Here is a 21,736-nt window from a genome sequence, read left to right as displayed (position 1 = left end):
GGAACATGGTGTTAGTAATAACCAGTCCATGTCCTGAGCAGAAATCCAACAGATATTTGCCATTATTATTAGCTTTGCTCTTTTCTCCAAATTTTCCCAAAATATTTTTGTATGTCTCACAATCATTTCCTACTCTGCTATTTAGATCCCCAACAAGGACCAACTTTTCCTTTTTCATTGTGTCAGTTGCTTTTTCTAAAGCATCAAAAAATTCCTCCACTTCTACCTTAGTAGAACCTTCTGTGGGACCATAGGCACAAATAAGTCTCATTGTCCAGTTCCCCATTCTCATATTTGCCCACATTACTCTACTTGAGACTGACTGCCATTCAAGAAGATTAGCCTCGTATTTTGTGTTGAATACTATGGCTACTCCTTCTTTTCCTTGATTGTCATTGCCTGAATATAACATTTTGTATTTATTGCTCAGAAAGATCTCACCAGTTTTGGTCTTTTTTGTTTCAGTCACCCCTATTATGTCGATGTGGTACTTATCTAATTCCTCAGCTAGCTCCATTTCTTTGCCATTCAGGCTTCTTATGTTGATAGTACCGATCTTTAACTCTGGTGATGTTGAGTTGGGGTTTGTTTTCAGATTTGTTCCAGTAGCTGACTTTTCGCTGTTCGCCCTGGTTCCCTGGCGAAAACAACAGGGGACTTGTTTAACCGGGCGACGCCCCAGCCGGCATGAAATTTTGTCATGTTGTACCATCATTCTATATTTTGGTTTAACCAATAAGAATACAATTTGGTCGGCTAAATCCCAAATTGCCAGCCCATCCTCGTCCGTTCAGTATCCAAGTAGATACCCAACAGGGTGCACCACGAGAAGGTGAGGATTGGACATTAGGTCAGAAGCCCTGGTCGGTTCTCCGCATTCCTTTAAAGGCTATGTGGAGGTCTCCTCTCAGTTATACAGCTTTGACCCTTAAGCACCCCTTATATAATTATATATATTATATTTGTATTTTTTATTTACATTTTTACACAGTCTGGAAATCCTTCTCTACAGACCAAACATGGAACCTTTTGAGCCACATCAGGCCTCCTGTAAGCAAGGCAGTAGTCTCACAGCAAATGAAAATTCATTTTCATCACAGGACTTTTGTAAAAAAAAAAAAAAAAAAAAAAAAAAAGAATGTATTAAGGCTGCCAGTATCTCACTGGAGCATTCCTTTAAAATAGACAGTGATATGTCACTGTGTCTTATTGCCTTATTAACACTGAGTTTACTTAGCTCTTCATATATCCTGCTGTCTATTCACCACCCATCCCTCGCTTGTCATTACCTCCATACTCAAACTCTGCATGATGTCACATGCATGAGGTGTGATATCACCTTGATGAATTGTGTTCGTTAAATATCTCATCTATATCCTCCATAGTAGGTATTACCAGTCTACCATTCTCATTAACCCACATCATCTCATAATTTTTCTTCATTTTATTAGTCAGACTCAGATTTTTTGTCTAATGATTGGCTAATTGCTTTCATAGCACACTTTCACTTTTTTTTTTTTTTTGCTTACTAGTTGAATAATCTTTCTTTCTTGCTCTTTATACTCCTTACATAACTCTTATTACCTATAGCCTCCTTGTCCTACTTCCATAATGTCTTCTTCTTCTTCCAGACTGCATGCATCATCTCTCTCTTCATCCATTTTACACCTTTTTATTTAATCTTCTGACCCACCAAATACATTCAGTTGCTGCTGTTAAATAGCTCATAATCAGTACTCAAGAAGTTTACCTTTTTTTGCCTAGCATCTCATTTTATCCTATAGCTCCAGTCTGCTTCTTGAGCTACCCCATATTTCTAGTCCTCATATATAACTGGCTGCTATCCTAGGTGATCATCTCATGGTCACTATTATCATCTGGCTGCAGATTCAACATTTTATTCACATTTACATCCAGCAAAATGAACAAAAGATTCTCAATTATTGGATTTCTTTCTCTACGCACTACCTATAAGTAGTGTGTATGTAAAGAAATGTATTGGACCCTCAAAACTTCAAGAAATTCATTTTCCTTTCTCCTAGAGTTGTAATGATCTTGTTTCCTAGGTCAGTATGTATGTAAATTTTCTTCACATTCTCTGCATTCTCAGTCCTATAACAGCATTCAAGTAAATATCTCATTCTGGCTGCTTCCACTTCACATCATACTGCCACTATATCTCTTTTTGGATCTCCACATTCTGCATGCACATCATCAACACTCCCCCCACCCCACCTTCTTGCACATGCACATATCTACATATCCTGACAAAAAATCTTCCCTCTGTTTCTATACTTTCAAGATATCATGTTCACACAAAGTAACATTCCATCACTGTATCATTGCAACACTTTTATTCTACTTATTTCTGGCACTGCTGTCATTTATAAACAGACGTAGTACCTCATTTTACATCTAGTTTTATCCACGCTACCTCTCATTTATGACTTCTTCTCACCTGATCTTGGCGGTCTCTTTATCACCACATTTCCCATATTTTATTATCATCAGATCTTTGTATGGGTAAGGAATTTGTTATCAAAGCTCCTTTCTATCAGGCATTCAACTCATCAGATGATGCCTTAATTTCTGAGATAGTGCTCTTTTTTTTTTTTTTAATACTTAGATTGCCAGTCTTCTAACCAGCTCACTGATATGTTATCCATTTAACACCTGTCTCAATGTAAAATACCAACTTATTATTGAGTCAAATTTGTAAAATTTATAAAATTTAGGTATTGGGTGTGTGTGTGTGTGTGTGTGTGTGTTTTCGTTTGCATGCTTGCACATGCACACATATACCAGCCACTGAATTAGAAACCTTTATGCAGATGTATGTAAATATCATTTATGTAGCATATATGCAAAATAATTGGTCATGGGCATCATCGTATTCTAGGTAATTATCTAAGAATGCTGCTGGTTATATAAGTTGATGTGTGTTAATAATGTGTGATTTTAATTAAGTTGATCACAATGGGAAAAACAAAGGATCTTGCAGAGTTCAATAAAGGGCTTGTTGTGGGTGCTCATCTCACTGCAGTCATGATTTTGAAAACAGCAGAGCTGACGGGTTTCTCAAAAGGTGAGATGTCCTGGGTTTTTAATAAGTGAAAAAATAGCCCACATTGCTTGTCCAAGAGATGTAATTGTGGTCCTAAGACAGTCTTTCAGAAACGAGATTGCCATTGTCTGAGAAGGGGCTTGTATGGACAAACAGAACTTCCTGTGTGCAGCAATTTGCTGAAGCATTTAATGACGGCTGTTTCCCGACCCATATCTCTCTGAACTATGCGCAAAAAATTGAAGAGGATTGATATTGGCAGATGCATGCCTACATGTAAAATAAAAGTTTCTAATTCACTGATTGGTGTGTGTGTGTGTGTGTGTGTGTGTGTGTGTGTGTGTGTGTGTGTGTGTGTGTCTTTTATAGTGCATTTGTTACCCTGTTATAATTACTTAAATAAATACAGAATTAAGGAATCTGTAACATCTAGCATTCTTGAATTATATCAGACTGCAGTTGCTCTCTCCAGTAAATAGAGTACAATTTTAAACTACATTTTCTTCCTTATCTCAGCATTTGATTGTTGCATAGACTATGACCTTATGATGGTGGGAATAACTTGTTGGTGGGAATAGCTGGTGGGAATAACTTGTTATGATTTTTATAAATATCATTTTTTAAAATTTTTATAAGTTTTCATAATATTTATGTTATAATGGTGTTTATAATTTATAACACATTCTTATTGAGTTTTTATAGGAGAGTCATGCTAATTTGTCTGCATTTGAACTGTTATGAATGAATATATATGCATTCTTAATTATTTAATAAAAATAGGGAGAACAAGGCCTTCAAGGCTTACCTGGACCACAAGGACTACCTGGAAAAAAGGTAAACAATTTTTTCTATAGCACCCTTAGCAAAAATATTAAAAATGCCTATATGAGTTGCCAACCGGTGTACCACCTTATTATTAAATTACTCTGGATTTAGAGAAAGATGTTGGAAGTTTATTTTGTACTTGGTTGAGTTGCCAAGGGATGTACCACCTTAACTCAGTCCTGAAGATATTTTCAGCTGCAAACATTGTTTGCTTACACTTGGATAAAGGATTAAACTAAATTTATTATAGTCTAACCAAGTGCAAAATAAACTTCCAAAAGCTATTTATACTTCTGTGTTAATAGTGATGGTTTATGGAAATTTCAATGCTGTTCAGTTAAGATGACCTTACTTAATTTTGTATTTCTGCAGAATTCCTGAATCACATGATACACTGGTGTGTGTGTGAGGGGGAGTGCCATTCATTCTTATAACATACCTTAACTTGAAATCATTCAGTTTTGTTACACACTCATCACCCACTCTGGCAAACATTCCATTCATTACCTACTCTTCATGTTTTGGAGGTACTGCAGAGCTACCAGGAATATTCTCTTGTATTCCATTATCTGCAGTACCTCCAAAACATGCATCAGAAAAGCTGTCCCCCTCCCACACACCACACCAGTTAGCACATGGGATGGTGAACACCTGGGAACCCTGGGTGCCGCTGGCATGACAGTTTTTGTTGTGTAAATGTATTCCATTGGTTGGAAAGTTAAATAAGGTAGGTGTGAAATGGATTAATTAAAAGATTAAGCATACAATACAGGGAAGAAGGCATTATGGAGGCAACATAAAATGAGTGGTAATAATGTTATTTGTACTCCTCAGTTCCCTGAGGAGTACAAATAACAGGCAAGGAGGATGATGCAGTTGGTAAGGGTAGCAAAAGTGTGGCATGAGCAACAGTTAACTAATGAAGCCAATAATAATAATAATAATGAATCTAATGAGTTCTTTTGACATGTTGGCAGCAGAAAAAATAATGATTATGGCAGGATGACATTGATTGGAGAAATGGTATAAGGATAACTGCTGCAGAGGATATAGTTGAGATATTAAATGAGCAATTCATAAAGATCTTTCATCCATATGAATGTGACATCATGCAGAGTTCGAGAGGAGGAGAGGCTGACTATGAGAGAGCAAGAGGCATATGTGGAATTGAGTAAACTAGATGTTAATAAGGCTTGTCAGACTTGGTGATATATCACCATGCATATTGTGAGGGTATGTGCCAGGGAGTTGACATGTGCCATTAGCATACTTGTTTAATATGAATCTTACACTGGGTCAAGTTTCAAAGGAATGGAAGGAAGACAAGATTGTGCTGCTTCATAAGAGAAGTGTTAAATAATAGGCCAATTTGTGTGTCAGGTGTTGTTGTTCAAGTGTTGAAGAAATTAGTAAGAACCATTATCCCAAGTTGGGTTGACAATAGTAGTATTATTTTAGATGGACAGTGTACATATGATAAAGCAAGGTTTCTCAAACTTTTTCTTCGATGGAACACTTCACAAATAGTGATTCACGGAACACCTTGGTTATTTTGTAATGTATTAATTAATAATTAATAGGTAATTTAGCTTATTTTATTGATAATTGATAATTAATTAATAGGTAATTAAACATCAATTAAACCATTAAATTAATTTATGCTGATTTTCATTGACATATCCCATTCTGATCACCAAAAATGTATAATATTATAAGTACTTACGAGTGAATGCAGACTTTTTCTCCTGTGTGCTGGTTTTGTAGGGTAGGTAAATATAAATAAAATAAATGAGTAAATCTAAGCGTTAAGAAAAAACAATCATTTATTGTCAAATGTTAATTAGTAAAAACAAAACACACAAAAATAGTAAAACATGTATATTGCAAATTGAGTACTTAATGACTCCAATGTTTTTGGGCCTTTGAATTACAAATTCTTTTGATATCAGGCACAATATTAGAAAGTTGAATTCTCATATTTGGTGTAGCATCGAGTCTGTTCCTGGACTTTGATTTGGTTGCAGAATAATATGAAAATCCTGCCTCGCATAAATATGTCGTTGTAAAAGGAAGTAAAACAAGAATAGCTAGTTTTGACACGGTGGGGTATTCTTCTGTTAAATTTGCCCAGAAATCATTTATTGGCAGTTCCTTGTATTTTTGTTTTAAATCAGAGTCACTTGTGCTGAAGCCTGCTGGCTTAGCTGTCACTGTAAATGGATTCAGAACCCAGGAATTGTCCTCACTGGATTTTGGAAAATATTGCAAAAGGGTTGATTGCAAGTTATGCAAGTGTTCTAAAATTACGTTAGATACTTCTTCATTTACTTTAGAATTTATTTCAGTCAGAAATTCATGCAAGGTGGGAAAACAATCAAAATTATTCTGTTCAACTGTAGAAATCCAGAATTGCAACTTCCTATCAAAAGATGCAATTTTATCTCTTGTATTAAAAATTGTAATATTCTTTCCTTGTAATGATAAGTTAATTTCATTGCTACTAAATAGTTTAGGGAAATAACAATGTAGACTAGGATATACATTAAAATAACTTTTTAATACAAATCCAATATTTCGGCAACATCACGTTGCCATTTTTAACAGGAACTTGTGAGCAAGACACGTGCACGCAGGCACAGCAAACAGTAAATGAGGACGAAGCATGAAGCTATTCTTTCTCCTAAAGTCCTACTGGTGTCCCCTAGCAGGCAATGTTGGTATTCTTGGGCAATTGGGCTGAGGTCTTCTGATTTAGGTTTCCCATTTGAGGCAGTCTCATGCAGCCAAATTTGTTGAGGTTTGGATTGTTTCTTAGGGTGAGGCTGATTCCATGAAAAGCCTTTCATACTTGTATTTACTACGGTGAATGATCGTGGCTTTCTTCCACCGTATTCTATGGCAGGTATCCAGAGCATGGTCTACAAGACCAGAGTGGCTGTATTGGTGGAACCAGATGTAGTCCTTGTGTTCTGTAATTCTGATATTGGCTGTCCTGCCTGTTTGGCCAAAGTAGGACAGCTTACAGCTGCAAGGGACCTGGTATACACCAGGTAGGTCTAGGGGGAGAGGTTGGTCTTTAGTGGAGCGGATAAGGGATGCCAATTTCTTATATGGTCTGTAACAAGAAGTTAAGCTGTGTTTTTTTAGGATTTTTGTAATTTTTTCCAAGGTGCCTCTGATATAGGGTATGGTGATGGATTTAGAGTAATCCTTGTTGTGAGGCAGGGGGGGGTATATTTTTTGGATTGTTTTGGGAGGGTAGCCATTGACTGAGAAAGTGTTGAGAATGTGGTTTAGTTCTGTGGTTAGGGCATTGTCATTTGAACAGACAATGTTCAAATTTTGTCTGTTCAAATTTCTATAGCCCTGTTGTGTAGTGTCTTAATGACACCATATTGTTGTGAGGAAGGGTGGTGGAATTGTTGGTGAATGTATCTGCCTGTATGGGTGGGTTTTCTGTAGACTGAGAAAACCAAGGTTCCATCAGACTGGCGGGTGACTAGTGTGTCTAAGAAAGGAAGGCAGTTGTTTTTTTCTTCTTCCAAGGTGAATTTGATTCTGGGGTGTTGGTTGTTTAAGTGTGTTAGGAAGGAGAGGAGTGCATAGGAGCCATGTGGCCAAATAGCGAACACACCATCTACATATCGAAGCCAAATGGTTGGTTTTTGTGGGGCAGAGTTTAAGGCTTTCTCTTCAAAAGTCTCCATATAAAAGTTGGCCAAGGGTGGGAAGAGTGGAGAACCCATGGCTGTCCCCTCTATTTGTTTGTAGAATTTTCCTTGCCAAACAAAATAGCCTGAGTTCATTGTGAACTGAAATAGGGCTGTGATATTGGGAGGAAATTTAGCTTGGATTACCTCTAAGGATTCTTTGAGTGGGACATTTGTGAATAAGGAGGAGACATCAAAGCTGACCATTATGTCAATGTGTTCGAGTGTAAGGTTTTTCTATGCTGGCTTTGAAGTGGGCTGAGTTTTTTATGTATGAAGCTGTTGCCAGTATAATAGTGTGTGAGAGCTTTGGCCAAATGTTTAGCTAGTTTGTATGTGGGGGAATCAATGCTATCCACTATGGGACGTAATGGCACATTTTCCTTATGTATTTTTGGGAGTCCATAAATACGGGGGGAGGGGGGGGAGTTAAATGGTTTTAATTTGTTAGTGACTTCCACAGGCCAAGAAGTGACCTTTTTAAGGAGCCTGTGGAGTTTTCTAATTTGTGAGTTGGTGGGATTGTAATCGATAGGGAGGTAAGTAGCCCGATCTAACAATAGAGCTTTCAGCTTACCTGTATAATTCTTTTGGTTAAGCAATACTGTGGCATTCCCTTTATCCGATTTGGTGATTATTATTTCCTTGTTTTTCTTTAATTCCAGTAGAGATTTAATTTCTTTAATGGGCATTTTGGCTTTAGGTGGTTTTGCTTTGGTCAGAACACAAGCCACATCCAGTCTGATATCGTTGGCGACGTGGTTAGGAAGGTGTCTTATCCCGCATTCAACTTGTATCATAATATCCTCTGCAGATATTCTTCTGGGCGCAATGGCGAAGTTGTGGCCATGTGAGTGGGTGTTGAGTGCTTCAGGTTTCACAATACACGACGAAAGGTTGACTACCGTTTCAGTAGGAAGTTGCGGTTTCGAGATCACATTCTTCTTTGGTAATAATGCATAACCAACGTCTAAGCCTTTCCACTAGAATTAATTTCATTGCACTTTGTAAAAATATCTGCCAGATATGCAAGACTCATCAACCATGAAGAATTTCTTAATTCAATAAAATTTAATATTTCATATTTCAGTAATTCAATATTTCAAATAATTTATTTCAATAATTCAATAAAATTTTGTCCTAAATTATGTGACATCAAGAAGACCATTAACTCACCACGAAGTCCAAAAAGCCTCAATAATGCTTTTCCTCTGGATAGCCATCTCACTTCAGTATGTAATAAAAGTGCGTTATGTGCTCTACCCATTTCATCGCACAAAATTTTAAATAATCTGGATTGAAGTGGTCAAGATTTTACAGAGTTGATCATTTTTATGGCTTCATCCAAAATAGTTTTTAATCATCATCATCATCATCATCAAATTCCTGCCATATACCCTCAAGGGGTGTACAGGATAGGATAATACTACATGAAAAAAATTACGTCATTATTAATTTCCTATCTACAATTTTCCTCGAAATCAGTCTGTTACTTGTCAATACTCCAAAATTATCAGATCTTATATTTCTATCATCTAAGGCACTTTGTACCGTATCAATCCACCTATATCTTGGTCTTCCTTTGGGTCGTTTTCCTGCCAACCTGGCAGAGAACACTTGTTTTGCTAATCTTTCCTCGCCCATTCTGTTTAAGTGACCATACCACCTGAGATTAGCTATGCTAACACATTCCTGGATGCTGACAATGTCAAGTTCTTTCCTAATATCCTCATTTTTAATATGATATTGCCATTGATGACATCTGTTCATGCTTATAATCTTTCTCAGGACTCTCATATCTATGGTCTCTAATCTTTGGTCAAGTGTTTTACTTCTGACCCAGCTCTCAGATCCATAAGTTAAAACTGGTTCGAACACTGTCTTGTATACAGCTAATTTAGTGTTCCAACTAATTTCTCTCTTATTCCATAGTGAAATGTATAGTTTTTAAATATATAGGAATTCTTTTTTGTTAGTGCTTGTCTATGCAAAACACAATGACTTTTGGTGGCTCTTTTAGCTACTTGCAGGATACGTGTTATATGAGGACGACATTCTGACAGGAATAGAGATGGAAAGGTATGATGTGTTTCGTGAGGATAGAAGGAGTAAAAAGGGAGGGGGGAGTGCTATTGATGATAGAGAAAGAGTTATGTCCATACAAGGTAGAGATGCAAGAGGGAAATAGGGGCAGTGGTTTTGAGGCAGTATGGTGTGAGATAGAGGTTAATAGAATCAAATACTTGGTGGGATGTTGTTATAGACCTAGTAATGTGGATGGTGGTGATAGTGAAATGTATAGTCAAACAAGCCAAGCAAATAAGAAAATGTTGATCATTATGGGTGATTTTAATTATGGCAATATAGACTGGAATGAAGAGATAGCAACTGGAAGTAAAAAAAATGAGTTTCTTGAGTTTTTGAGGGATAACTACCTCAGACAGTATGTAACAGAGGGCACACGAGGATTAAGGGTCTTGGATTTGGTCATCTCATCAGAGGATGTAATTATAAATTGAGGTGTCAAATCATCCACCAATTGGTGAAAGTGACCATGAGGTGGTTGCCAGCAGTGCAAAGACCCCTGTGAAAAAAGGGTATATGTGGAACTACAAGGGGGGTGATTATGAAGACCTCAGGAGACAGCTTGCAGGTATAGCATAGAATGAGGTGTTAGCTGGAAAAGAGATCAATCCAGCTTGGGGGATTTTCAGAAACTATTTAGTAGATGCAGTGTCTAAATGTATTCCACGCGTGAGAAGGTTAAATAAGGTAGGTGTGAGATGGATGAATAAAGAGATTAAGCATGTATTACAGAGAAAAAGGGCATTGTGGAGGCAGCATAAGAGAAGTGGAAGTAACCAATTTCATGAGGTCTACAAAGACCAGGCAAGGAGGGTGACTTGGTTGGTGAGAGTAGCTAAAGAGAGGTATGAACAGCTGTTAGCTAATGAAGCCATAAAGAATCCTAGGGAGTTCTTTCGATATGTAGCCAGCAAAAGAAAGAATGATTATGGAAGGATGACATTGATTGGAGGAAATGGTATAAAGACAGCTGTTGTAGAATGTGTGGTGGAGATACTTAATGAGCAGTTCATAAAGATCTTTCAATCTTGTGAATGTGACTTCATGGAGAGATTGAGAGCAGTTGATGATGGGGAGGAGAGACTGACTGTAAGTGAGCAAGAGGTGTTTGGGGAGTTGAGTAAACTAGATATACATAAGGCTGTGGGACTTGATAATATATCACCATGAATTCTGAAGGAATGTGCCAGAGAGTTGACACCTGCCTTGACATATTTTTTTAATAAGAGTCTTGCACTTGGTCAAGTTCCTAAAGAGTGGAAGGAGGGCAAGATTGTGCCACTTCATAAAGGAGGTGATCGAACTCGAGCATCAAACTATAGGCCTATTTCTGTGTCAGGTGTTGTGGTTAAGTTGTTGGAGAAGCTTGTGAGAACTAGGATCCAGAGTTGGGTTGACAACAATGGTATAATCTTTGATAGACAGCATGGATTTGTTAAAGGGAGGTCTTGTTTTAGTAATCTACTTACTTATTACAATAAAGTGACTGCTTCCTTTGACAGAGGAGAAGGATACACAGTAATATACTTGGATTTCGCAAAAGCTTTTGATAGAGTACCTCATGATAAGTTGACAGTCAAACTAGAGCAGATGGGGTTGGATATTAGATTAGTGCATTAGATTGGAGACTGGCTATCTGATAGGTATCAACAAGTTGTGTATGGTGGTGCGATATCCAGGAAAAGGAAAGTCACTAGTGGAGTGCCTCAGGGGTCTGTTTTAGGGCCATTACTATTTAACTTGTATATTAATGATATTGGCGAAGATTTGGAAGGAGATATTCAGTTGTTTGCAGATGAGGCAAAGTTGGGACGAACCATAAAGAGTAGTGAAGATGTTGTGGCCTTGCAAGAAAACTTGAATAAATTGAGTGATTGGGCAAGCAAATAGGGATGTGAGTTCAATGTTTCAAAATGTAAGGTTTTAAAATTTGGAAAACAAAGGTGGGATGCAGAATTTATGCTTGCTGAGGATATATTGTTGGAGGTGGAAGAAATAAGAGATCTGGGGGCGATAGTGGATAAGGATCTAAAATTTATGGGACACATCGCCAAAATTGTGAAGACAACACGAAGACTTCTGGGAATGATGTGGAGGACACTGATGTGTAGAAGTAGGGAGATTCTTGTTCCATTGTATAAGGCTTTGATTAGGCCACACATGGACTATTGTGCCCCGATTTGGTCATCGGGTTTTCAGAAGAATGAAGAGATGTTGGAAAGGGTCCAAAGGCGACTGACTAATGTAGTTTCTGACCTCTGGAATGTTGAGTATGAGGAAAGATTGAGAAGATGTGATTTGCAGAGTCTAGTGGAGAGAAGGAACAGGGGAGATATGATAGAGACCGAGAAGTTGGTAAGGGGTTGTTATAAGATCAATGGTGGAGAAGTTCTACAGAGAATAGTGAAAGATCAGGGGAGAACCAGAGGTCAACCCTGGAAACTGTATAAAGAGGGTGTGAGTAGGGGAGTGAGAGGCAGGTTTTTTTCGTTCAGAGTTGTGAATGATTGGAATGCCTTGCCTGAGAGTGTGGTGTCTGCAAGGAGTTTGAGTGTGTTTAAGACACGGTATGATGAGATGTGTGTGATAAAAGGACCTCCCAGATGAGTTTTTGACTCCATGGGGTCTTGTTTAATAATAATAATAATAATAATAACTCTCTTCATCTTTCCTACCATTGCTAGAGCACCACCTGTTCAAATATCAATACACTTCTCTCAACCGATTTCCTGTTTTGTAATATAATTATTAATAGTTGAATATATCTTTTCAGGTAGTTTTTTCTTGTAGATATTCACACATGAGTAAATCTTCTTCAGTACTTTTATCAAATATGTAACGAAAACAAACACTAGTAATACAGCAAGTCCTGCGACATCTGTAGATTTGTCCATTTGCAATGAATATTCACTGCAAAGTCTAAGTTGATGCATTAGCTCTTTTTTTATGTCAGCAGAAAGATCTTTGATGCTGTATGAAACAGTATAATTTGATAATTGCCAATACACGTAAATCCATAATTTAAATAACTTTCATGGTACTTCCATTTTGGCCTGTTCTTAGATGACTCTTATTCTTTAATATTCGCTTTTGAAGAAACAACAGTTTGCAATTCCATATTTTCTCCAGTCATATGAGTAGATGTGTCAGCAGAAGTACTTGCTCCTCCTTGTGTTAAAGTTCCTGTCTTTAAACAAGAATCCATGGGTATTTTTTAAATAATATTCAAATTCCAATATTTGTCAGAGCTATAATAAAAATAAATAGAATTGTGTTGTAAAGGTAACTTTAGTATGAAAAACAATAAGATTATAAATAAGAAATGTTTAATAATATAAAAGTAAATGAATAATGCAAAATAGTAAAAAAAGACTGCAATACACAAAAATAAATATGAATTGTAACAATACTTGTAAGAAAAGTACTAAACCGTATCAAATAATGTAAAAGCATTTGTAATAAGAATGATTTGATAAAATGTTCAGTAACAAAAAATAAACAGTTTGAAATTAATCAGATATTAATTATAAAATGAGTTAAAAGAGTAAGAAGAATTCTTTTTTTAAAAGCCGCCTCGCTGTAATAAAAAGGCGTTAACTGATTTTTTTTTTTTTCCTGAGGGCCCAGTTCCAACAAATTTACTCATAAATACCTTTCCAAATTTTTTTAAAGTTCATACATTAACATAAGTATTAATAATTAATTATGGCATAATCATAAAGAGTATTAGTACACATATGCATACGTTGTGGCATGTTGACAAATATAAATTACATCTAAATTAGTTATCAATCACTGAACTAATAAAATCTTGTAGCATGTTGTAGTTTCTTAAGGCAAACATCATTAAATTAATTTGTGCAGATTTTCATTGACATATCTTATTCTGATCACGAAATATATTTATAATATTATTATAAGTACTTACGAGTGAATGCAGACTTTTCTCCTGTCTGCTGGTAGTTTTCCCCTCCTTTTGTACATACTGGAGGTCTTTGTAGGCTTGAGGTGGATGACTCACCATCTGTTCTGTCACAAACACCTTCAATAAGAGATTTCTTAATACCAAAATTAAACAAAGTGCCTTGTCTCTTATTCATATTAGATTTTAACTCTGTATTCCTATTACTTTTAAAAAAATCACGGAACTCCAGTTTCAGAACAAGCACTTACACACTGCAATACGAACTTGCAAAGAAAGTATTCAGTAGTAATAGATTTGAGAACCGGATACAGACTACCTTCAATTTCAGTGGAAAAAATTTTCTTTATACTTCCTTGCTGATTGGTCACTGACATTTGTAATGCAGATGTTATTTCGTTTAGTTTTGAGAACACTCTGCCCATTATTGTAATTGGCTTGCAGGCAATTTTTATGATCGGTCATAAATGGCGGTATTCTTTTTCCTGATTGTTGAAAAATTTCAATGTGTGAAAATTAATGATAATTATTATTATTATTATTATTATTATTATTATTAAACAAGACCTCATGGAGTCAAAGACTCATCTAGGAGGTCCTTTTATCTCACACACATCTCATCATACCGGGTCTTAAACACATTCAAACTCCTTGCAGACACCACACTCTCAGGCAAGGCATTCCAATCATTCACAACTCTGCACGAAAAAAACCTGCCTCTCACTCCCCTACTCACACCCTCTTTATACAGTTTCCAGGGATGACCTCTGGTTCTCCCCTGATCTCCCACTATTCGCTGTAGAACTTCTCCACCATTGATCCTATAGCAACCCCTTACCAACTTGTAGGTCTCTACCATATCTCCCCTCTTCCTTCTCTCCACTAGTCTCTGCAAATTACATCTTTTCAATCTTTCCTCATACTCGACATTCCAGAGGTCAGAAACTACCTTAGTCAGTCGCCTTTGGACCCTTTCCAACATCTCCTCATCCTTCTGAAAACCAGGTGACCAAATCTGGGCACAATAGTCCATGTGTGGCCTAATTAAAGCCTTATACAATGGAACAAGAATCTCCCTACTTCTACACGTCAGTGTCCTCCTCATCATTCCCAGAAGTCTTTGTGTTGTCTTCACAATTTTGGCGATGTGACCCCTAAATTTTAGATCTTTATCCACTATCACTCCCAGATCTCTTATTTCCTCTACTTCCAACAATATATTCTTACCAAGCATAAATTCTGCATCCCATCTTTGTTTTCCAAATTTTAAAACCTTACATTTTGCAACATTGAACTCACACCCCCATTTGCTTGCCCAATCACTCAATTTATTCAAGTCTTCTTGCAAGGCCACAACATCTTCACTACTCTTTATGGTTCTTCCCAACTTTGCATCATCTGCAAACAACTGAATATCTCCATCCAAATCTTCGCCAATATCATTAATATACAAGTTAAATAGTAATGGCCCTAAAACAGATCCCTGAGGCACTCCACTAGTGACTTTCCTTTTCCTGGATATTGCACCCCCATACACAACTTGTTGATACCTATCAGATAGCCAGTCTCCAATCCAATGCACTAATCTAATATCCAACCCCATCTGCTCTAGTTTGACTGTCAACTTATCATGAGGCACTCTATCAAAAGCTTTTGCGAAATCCAAGTATATTACTGTGTATCCTTCTCCTCTGTCCAAGGAAGCAGTCACTTTATTGTAATAAGTAAGTAGATTACTAAAACACGACCTCCCTTTAGCAAATCCATGCTGTCCATCAAAGATTATACCATTGTTGTCAACCCAACTCTGGATTCTAGCTCTCACAAGCTTCTCCAACAACTTAACCACAACACCCGACACACAGATAGGCCTATAGTTTGATGCTTGAGTTCGATCACCTCCTTTATGAAGTGGCACAATCTTGCCCTCCTTCCACTCTTTAGGGACTTGACCAAGTGCAAGACTCGTATTAAAAAAATATGTCAAGGCAGGTGTCAACTCTCTGGCACATTCCTTCAGAATACGTGGTGATATATTATCAAGTCCCACAGCCTTATTTACATCTAGTTTACTCAACTCCCCAAACACCTCTTGCTCACTTACAGTCAGTCTCTCCTCCCCATCATCAACTGCTCTTAATCTCTCCATGAAGTCACATTCACAAGATTGAAAGATCTTTATGAACTGCTCATTAAGTATCTCCACCACACATTCTGCAACAGCTGTCTTTATACCATTTCCTCCAATCAATGTCATCCTTCCATAATCATTCTTTCTTTTGCTGGCTACATATCGAAAGAACTCCCTAGGATTCTTTTTAGCTTCATTAGCTAACTGCTGTTCATACCTCTCTTTAGCTACTCTCACCAACCAAGTCACTCTCCTTGCCTGGTCTTTGTAGAACTCATGAAATTGGTTACTTCCACTTCTCTTATGCTGCCTCCACAATGCCCTTTTTCTCTGTATTGCATGCTTAATCTCTTTATTCATCCATCTCACACCTAACTTATTTAACCTTCTCACCCGTGGTATACATTTAGACATTGCATCCACTAAATATTTTTTGAAAATCCCCCAAGCTGCATTGATCTCTTTTCCAGCTAACTCCTCATTCCATGCTGCACCTGCAAGCTGTCTCCTGAGCTCTTCATAATCACCCCCCTTGTAGTTCCACATATACCCTTTTTTCACAGGGGTCCTTGCACTGCTGGCAACCACCCAAGTAATCACCTCATGGTCACTTTCACCAATTGGTGGATGATTTGATACCTCATTGATAATTACATCCTCCGATGAGATGACCAAATCCAAGACCCTTAATCCTCTTGTGCCCTCTGTTACATACTGTCTGAGGTAGTTATCCCTCAAAAACTCAAGAAACTCATTTTCTTTACTTCCAGTTGCTATCTCTTCATTCCAGTCTATATTGCCATAATTAAAATCACCCATAATGATCACCCTTTTCTTATTTGCTTGGCTTATTTGACTATACATTTCACTATCACCACCATCCACATTACCAGGTCTATAACAACATCCCACCAAGTATTTGATTCTATTCACCTCTATCTCACACCATACTGCCTCAAAACCACTGGCCCCATTTCCCCCTTGCATCTCTACCTTGTATGGACATAACTCTTTCTCTATCATCAATAGCACTCCCCCTCCCTTTTTACCCCTTCTATCCTCACGAAACACATCATACCTTTCCATCTCTATTCCTGTCAGGATGTCATCCTCATCTAACCATGTCTCACTTATTCTGACAATCTCTGGGTGCACAGACGCAATTAGTGCAACCATTTCATCCGCCTTGTTTCTTATACTTCTAGCATTGGTATACAAACACAACAACTCATTTCTGGATCTACAGCTAGTTCCACTGATACCACTCACTCGATGTGATCTCTCCATGCTGGACTGGGGCCATTTCCCTTTCTGCTTCTTCATTTTAGAACCCTTTGCAATTCCATCTGTTTCCTTTTGATCCCTGATCATCCCATTACTTTCCTGCCTACACATGCTCTCACCTCCTCTTGGAGCATCCACCTTTTTCACGCTGTGTATCCCTGTCCACCCTGAGCCTCCCCATTTCCCTGCTCCTCTTGCACACCCATTCTCTCATTTTCTATACTCATACCACTCACTTCCCCATTCGTTTGCACTCCTTCAATCTCTCCTGTCTTACTCTCCTGCTCTTCCACATCACTCCCCTCTTGATCTGATTCATTCTCTCTATTCACTTCTCCACTTTCCAGCAGCAGTCTCTCCAAGCGACTCACACCATAACCACTCAAATGCAGTCCATCACTCCCGTACAGCTCACTTCGTCCCTCAAACTCATTCCACACATTAACAAACTGTACTCCCATCTCCTCACACATTTCAGCCAGAATATCATTCATAATCCTTGCTCTCCGCCTCATTTCACCACAGTCATACCTAGGCAACACACTGACCACCCTTCCTGTCACACTATTCTCCTTTATCTTTCCAAGCAGTCTCCTGACATTCATTTTGACATGCTCTTTGTTCTCTCTCAAATCATTTGTTCCAATTAATACAATTAACTCTTTTGCTCGTTCCCGCCTCATGTTCAATGCCTCAATCACTCTACTCATTTTACCGCCTGGAAAACATAATTAATGAATATTTCCATGTTTAAAAATATGCTGCTTGGTCACTGACATTTGCTACACAGATGTCATTTCTTTCAGTTTTGAGAACAGAGGATATGACACCAATTGTTGTAATGGGCTTGCAGGCAATTTTTATGACCCATCATAAATAGCGGCATTCCTTTTCCCAAATGTTGAAAGGTTTCGATATGTGAAAATTAACAATACACAGATGTTATTAGGTGTTCTGGGTCTGAGCTTTTCAACATATTCACGAATATTATTCTCCTCAGCATGTGCTTTAACATTCCTTCTGATGTAGTGCTAATACATGTAGCGACGTCTAAGAGATTTCATCCAGCCAGAATGCTTAGAAAACTAAAATGACAAATTCCGAACTTCTTGAGGAACACCTATTTACTTTCCGCAGAACACAGTTTGAGAAACCCTTTGCTAAAGGATGGTCATGTTTTAGTAATCTGCTTACTTATTGCAATAAGGTGATAGCTTCATTGGACAAGGGAGATGAATACACAGTAGTATACTTAGATTTTACAAAAGACTACTTTTGATAGATGTTAATGATTAATTAACATGATAAATTGATCAAACTAGAGCAGATGGGTTGGATATTAGACTAGTGCATTGGATTGAAGATTGTGGTGTGCCTCAGGAGTCTGTTTTAAGGCTATTGCTGTGTAACCTATGTTTTAATGATAGGGAAAGATTTGGATGGGGATATTCAGTGTTTGCAGATGATGCAAAGTTGGGATGAACTTGAGGAGTAAAACAGATCGAACTATTCAAGAAGACTTCAATAGATTGAATAAATGGCACAGAAGTATGGATGCCATGCCACTTCAATGTTGCAAAATGTAAAGTTTTAAAATTTGGAAAACAAAGATGGGATGTAGAATAAATTAAAGATGCCAAGAAATTATATTCTTGGTTTAATCCTTTATCCAAGTATAAGCAAAGTTTGCGTCTGAAGTATTTTCTGGACAGGGCAACTCATATCTGATCTGGGTTGTGACCATTCCCATTATGTATAGCATTATACACGTCTGTAAGGATATGTGCTTTGTATTATGGGATACTAAGGTAAGTATCTGTATGGGGTGTATGGAGAGGTAGCACCTTAATATCGATGTCAGCCGCTGATCTCAGGATCAGGATGTTGGACTCTGGTCCTCATTTACACTCGACTCTCACTTATGGCGCCAAGAAGTTGGTAGTGCACACCAGCGGCCACACCCCGGTAAACCATCTCGGCTGGCAGACTAAACTAAGTGAGGGTATCAGCAATATAGAATGCTGTAAATAGGGAATGTCACTCCTTATGTGCACGAAGTCTGGAATGGCCAAGATGGCAGAAGAATCAACACTGACTGATCAATGGCATCAAGGGCATGACAGCAAGATGTGCTGCACATCAAGGGCACACTTCTGACATCTAAGGGACTTGTGGCCAGCTGTCGTGGAAGAGATCGGAGCCTCACCATGTATTTATCTATTGTCAACCATGAAACACACCATTTCACAATGTGAAGTTAAAGATGTGGTTGAGACCCCTGCTACCATCAGCTCTTATAGCTACAGGGAAGAAGAGCTTGAAACTGGGAATTAAGACAAGAACTACTAAGGTAGTGTATGAAGATAATATCCCAAACCCTACAGGGAGGATATTCTCAGATATCCCTTGTCTGAAAACCAGAGGAGCAATCTCTTGAAAATAGTAACATGGAACGTCAGAACACTCTACGAGGCAGGCAAATTAGATAATCTACTCCAGAAATTAGAAGTGATGAAGGCCGATATTGCAGGTATCAGTGAAGTGAGGTGGATAGATACAGACATAATAAGAAGAAAAAATTGCACTATAATCTACTCTGGCAGTGACTTACACATTAATGGAGTAGCGCTTGTCCTAAGTAATAGAATTGCAAAATCTCTACAGGGATATTGGCCCATAAATGACAGAATCATAACAGCCAAAATAACTGCACAACCATTCAACCTATATATTATCCAAGCATATGCACCAACCCAAGATCATCCAGATGAAGAGTTGGAACAATTTTATGAAGACATCCAAACTACAATCTCCAATGCTAAGTCAGATGATGTTATCATACTGATGGGCGACCTAAATGCAAAAGTGGGCTCAGAAAAAATCACATTCTGCATGGGAAACCAAGGGATTGGAATCAGAAATGAAAGAGGTGAAAGATTACATTTTTGGAAATTTTTTTTTTTTTTATTTTTTTTTTATTATTATTTTTTTTTCACCAGAGGTCAGGCCAACAATTGTGGTAGCGGTTAGTCAGTGTCTTTAACGAACCAGTATGATTGTAGTATAGCTTGTTTCTTGTGTATATTTGTACGCTCCAGAAGATGACCTTGACATAAAGGTCGAAACGTCGAATTGTAATATTTTAGTAATAGTAAACTAAAGTTTTTATTCGAACACGGTAGTTGTCTCCATAATTTCCAAAAATGCATTTGGATCACCGTGCAAGCCTAAAAGAAAGGTGAAAGATTAATTCAATTCTGTGAAACCAATGACCTAATAATTGCTAACACACTGTTTAAACATCCTCCCAGAAGACTATATACCTGGACAAGCCCTGGGGACATCTATAGGAACCAAATTGACTATATAATTATTATTATTATTATTATTATTATTATTGTTCTGGGAAACTGCAAGGAGTCGACAGACTCATCGAGGGAGGCCCTAACATCATGTCTGGAACAACTATTCAACATTCACACAGTATCTATCATATCTTGCCTTGAACTCATTCACAGTTCGTAGCACCCTCAACAGACTCTGGAAGCTTATTCCACTCATTCACCACTCTCCAAGTAAAAAACCTAGCTCTAACACCCTTGTCAACCACGCTCTTGCCCAGCTTCCATGCATGGCCCCTAGTCCTCCCACCACCAGTCATATTTTCAAAAATATCTTCTTGATCGATCTTATAAAAACCCTTCAGTCATTTGAATGTCTCAATCATATCACTCCCTCCTTCACCTATCGTCCAATTTCTGCAACCCACAAATCCTCAACCTATTCTCGTAAGGTTCATTCCACAGTCCTGCTATCATCATGGTCACTCGTCTCTGGACCCTCTCCACTTCCTCCCCATCACGAAGAAACCCTGGTGCCCATAACTGGGCACAGAAGTCCAGATGGGGTCTTATCAAGGCTCAATACAGAGGAACAACAACTTGTTTGTCTCTGCATGTTAAAGTATTTTTCATAAGCCAAGTGATTTGGTGAGCTGTTTTAGTCACTTTTGCAATGTTCCCCCTAAACTTCAACTCCCTATCCACCAGCACTCCCAAATCCCTGGCCTCATCAATCTCCTGGAGTACGGTTCCACCAATGCGATATACTGCTGCTGTTCTTTTCACCCCAAAGTGCATAACCTTACCCTTTGCCACATTAAACTGACATCCATTTTTCCTAGCCCAGTCCTCCAAACTATCCAAATCATCCTGTAAAATTTTGACATCCTGTGCACTCACAATTGCTCTACCCAACTTTGCATCATCAGCAAACAAGTGAATATTTCCTCTCAAATCCTTTCCAATATCATTGATGAACAAATTGAAAAGCAGTGGTCCAAGAACAGAGCCCTGCAGCACTCCACTAGTCACAAGACGACTTTTTGACTCCACTCCTGAATAAACCACTCTCTGGTATCTCTCCTTCAACCACCCTCCTATCCATCTTACCAACCCTATATCTATTCCCATCTGCTCCAGTTTACTGATTAGGGTTCCATGTGGTATCCTGTCAAAGGCCTTGGCAAGGTCCAGTAGTATCACTGTAAACCCATTACCCCTATCCAGTTCAGCCATCACTGTGTTATAAAACGTGAGCAAGTTACTGAGGCATGATCTACCCTTCACAAAACCATGTTGTCCCCCATACAATATCCCATTTTCATCTATCCAATCCTGTATTCTTTTCTTGACTAATTTCTCTAAGACCTTGAC

The 21,736-nt window shown here is 38.0% G+C and overlaps 1 protein-coding gene across 5 annotated transcripts in view; it reads left to right on the top strand.

Annotated features, from left to right (window-relative positions):
• Positions 1–21,736, top strand: part of LOC150101139 (uncharacterized) — a 916,744-nt gene that overhangs the window by 412,437 nt on the left and 482,571 nt on the right. For all 5 annotated transcript variants that reach the window (XM_090401523.1, XM_090401522.1, XM_090401520.1 and 2 more), the window contains one exon: positions 3,845–3,898. In XM_090401523.1, coding sequence (XP_090257649.1) covers positions 3,845–3,898 — 54 coding nt within the window. The remainder of the gene's footprint in view (positions 1–3,844; positions 3,899–21,736) is intronic.

Source organism: Typopeltis vanoorti, chromosome 12, assembly GCF_054136105.1.
Source record: "Typopeltis vanoorti isolate ZY-2024b chromosome 12, IOZ_Tvanoo_1.0, whole genome shotgun sequence".
NCBI classification, from domain to species: domain Eukaryota; kingdom Metazoa; phylum Arthropoda; class Arachnida; order Uropygi; family Thelyphonidae; genus Typopeltis; species Typopeltis vanoorti.
Note: the sequence above shows the minus strand (reverse complement) of the source record. Positions and strands in the feature narration are given on the sequence as shown.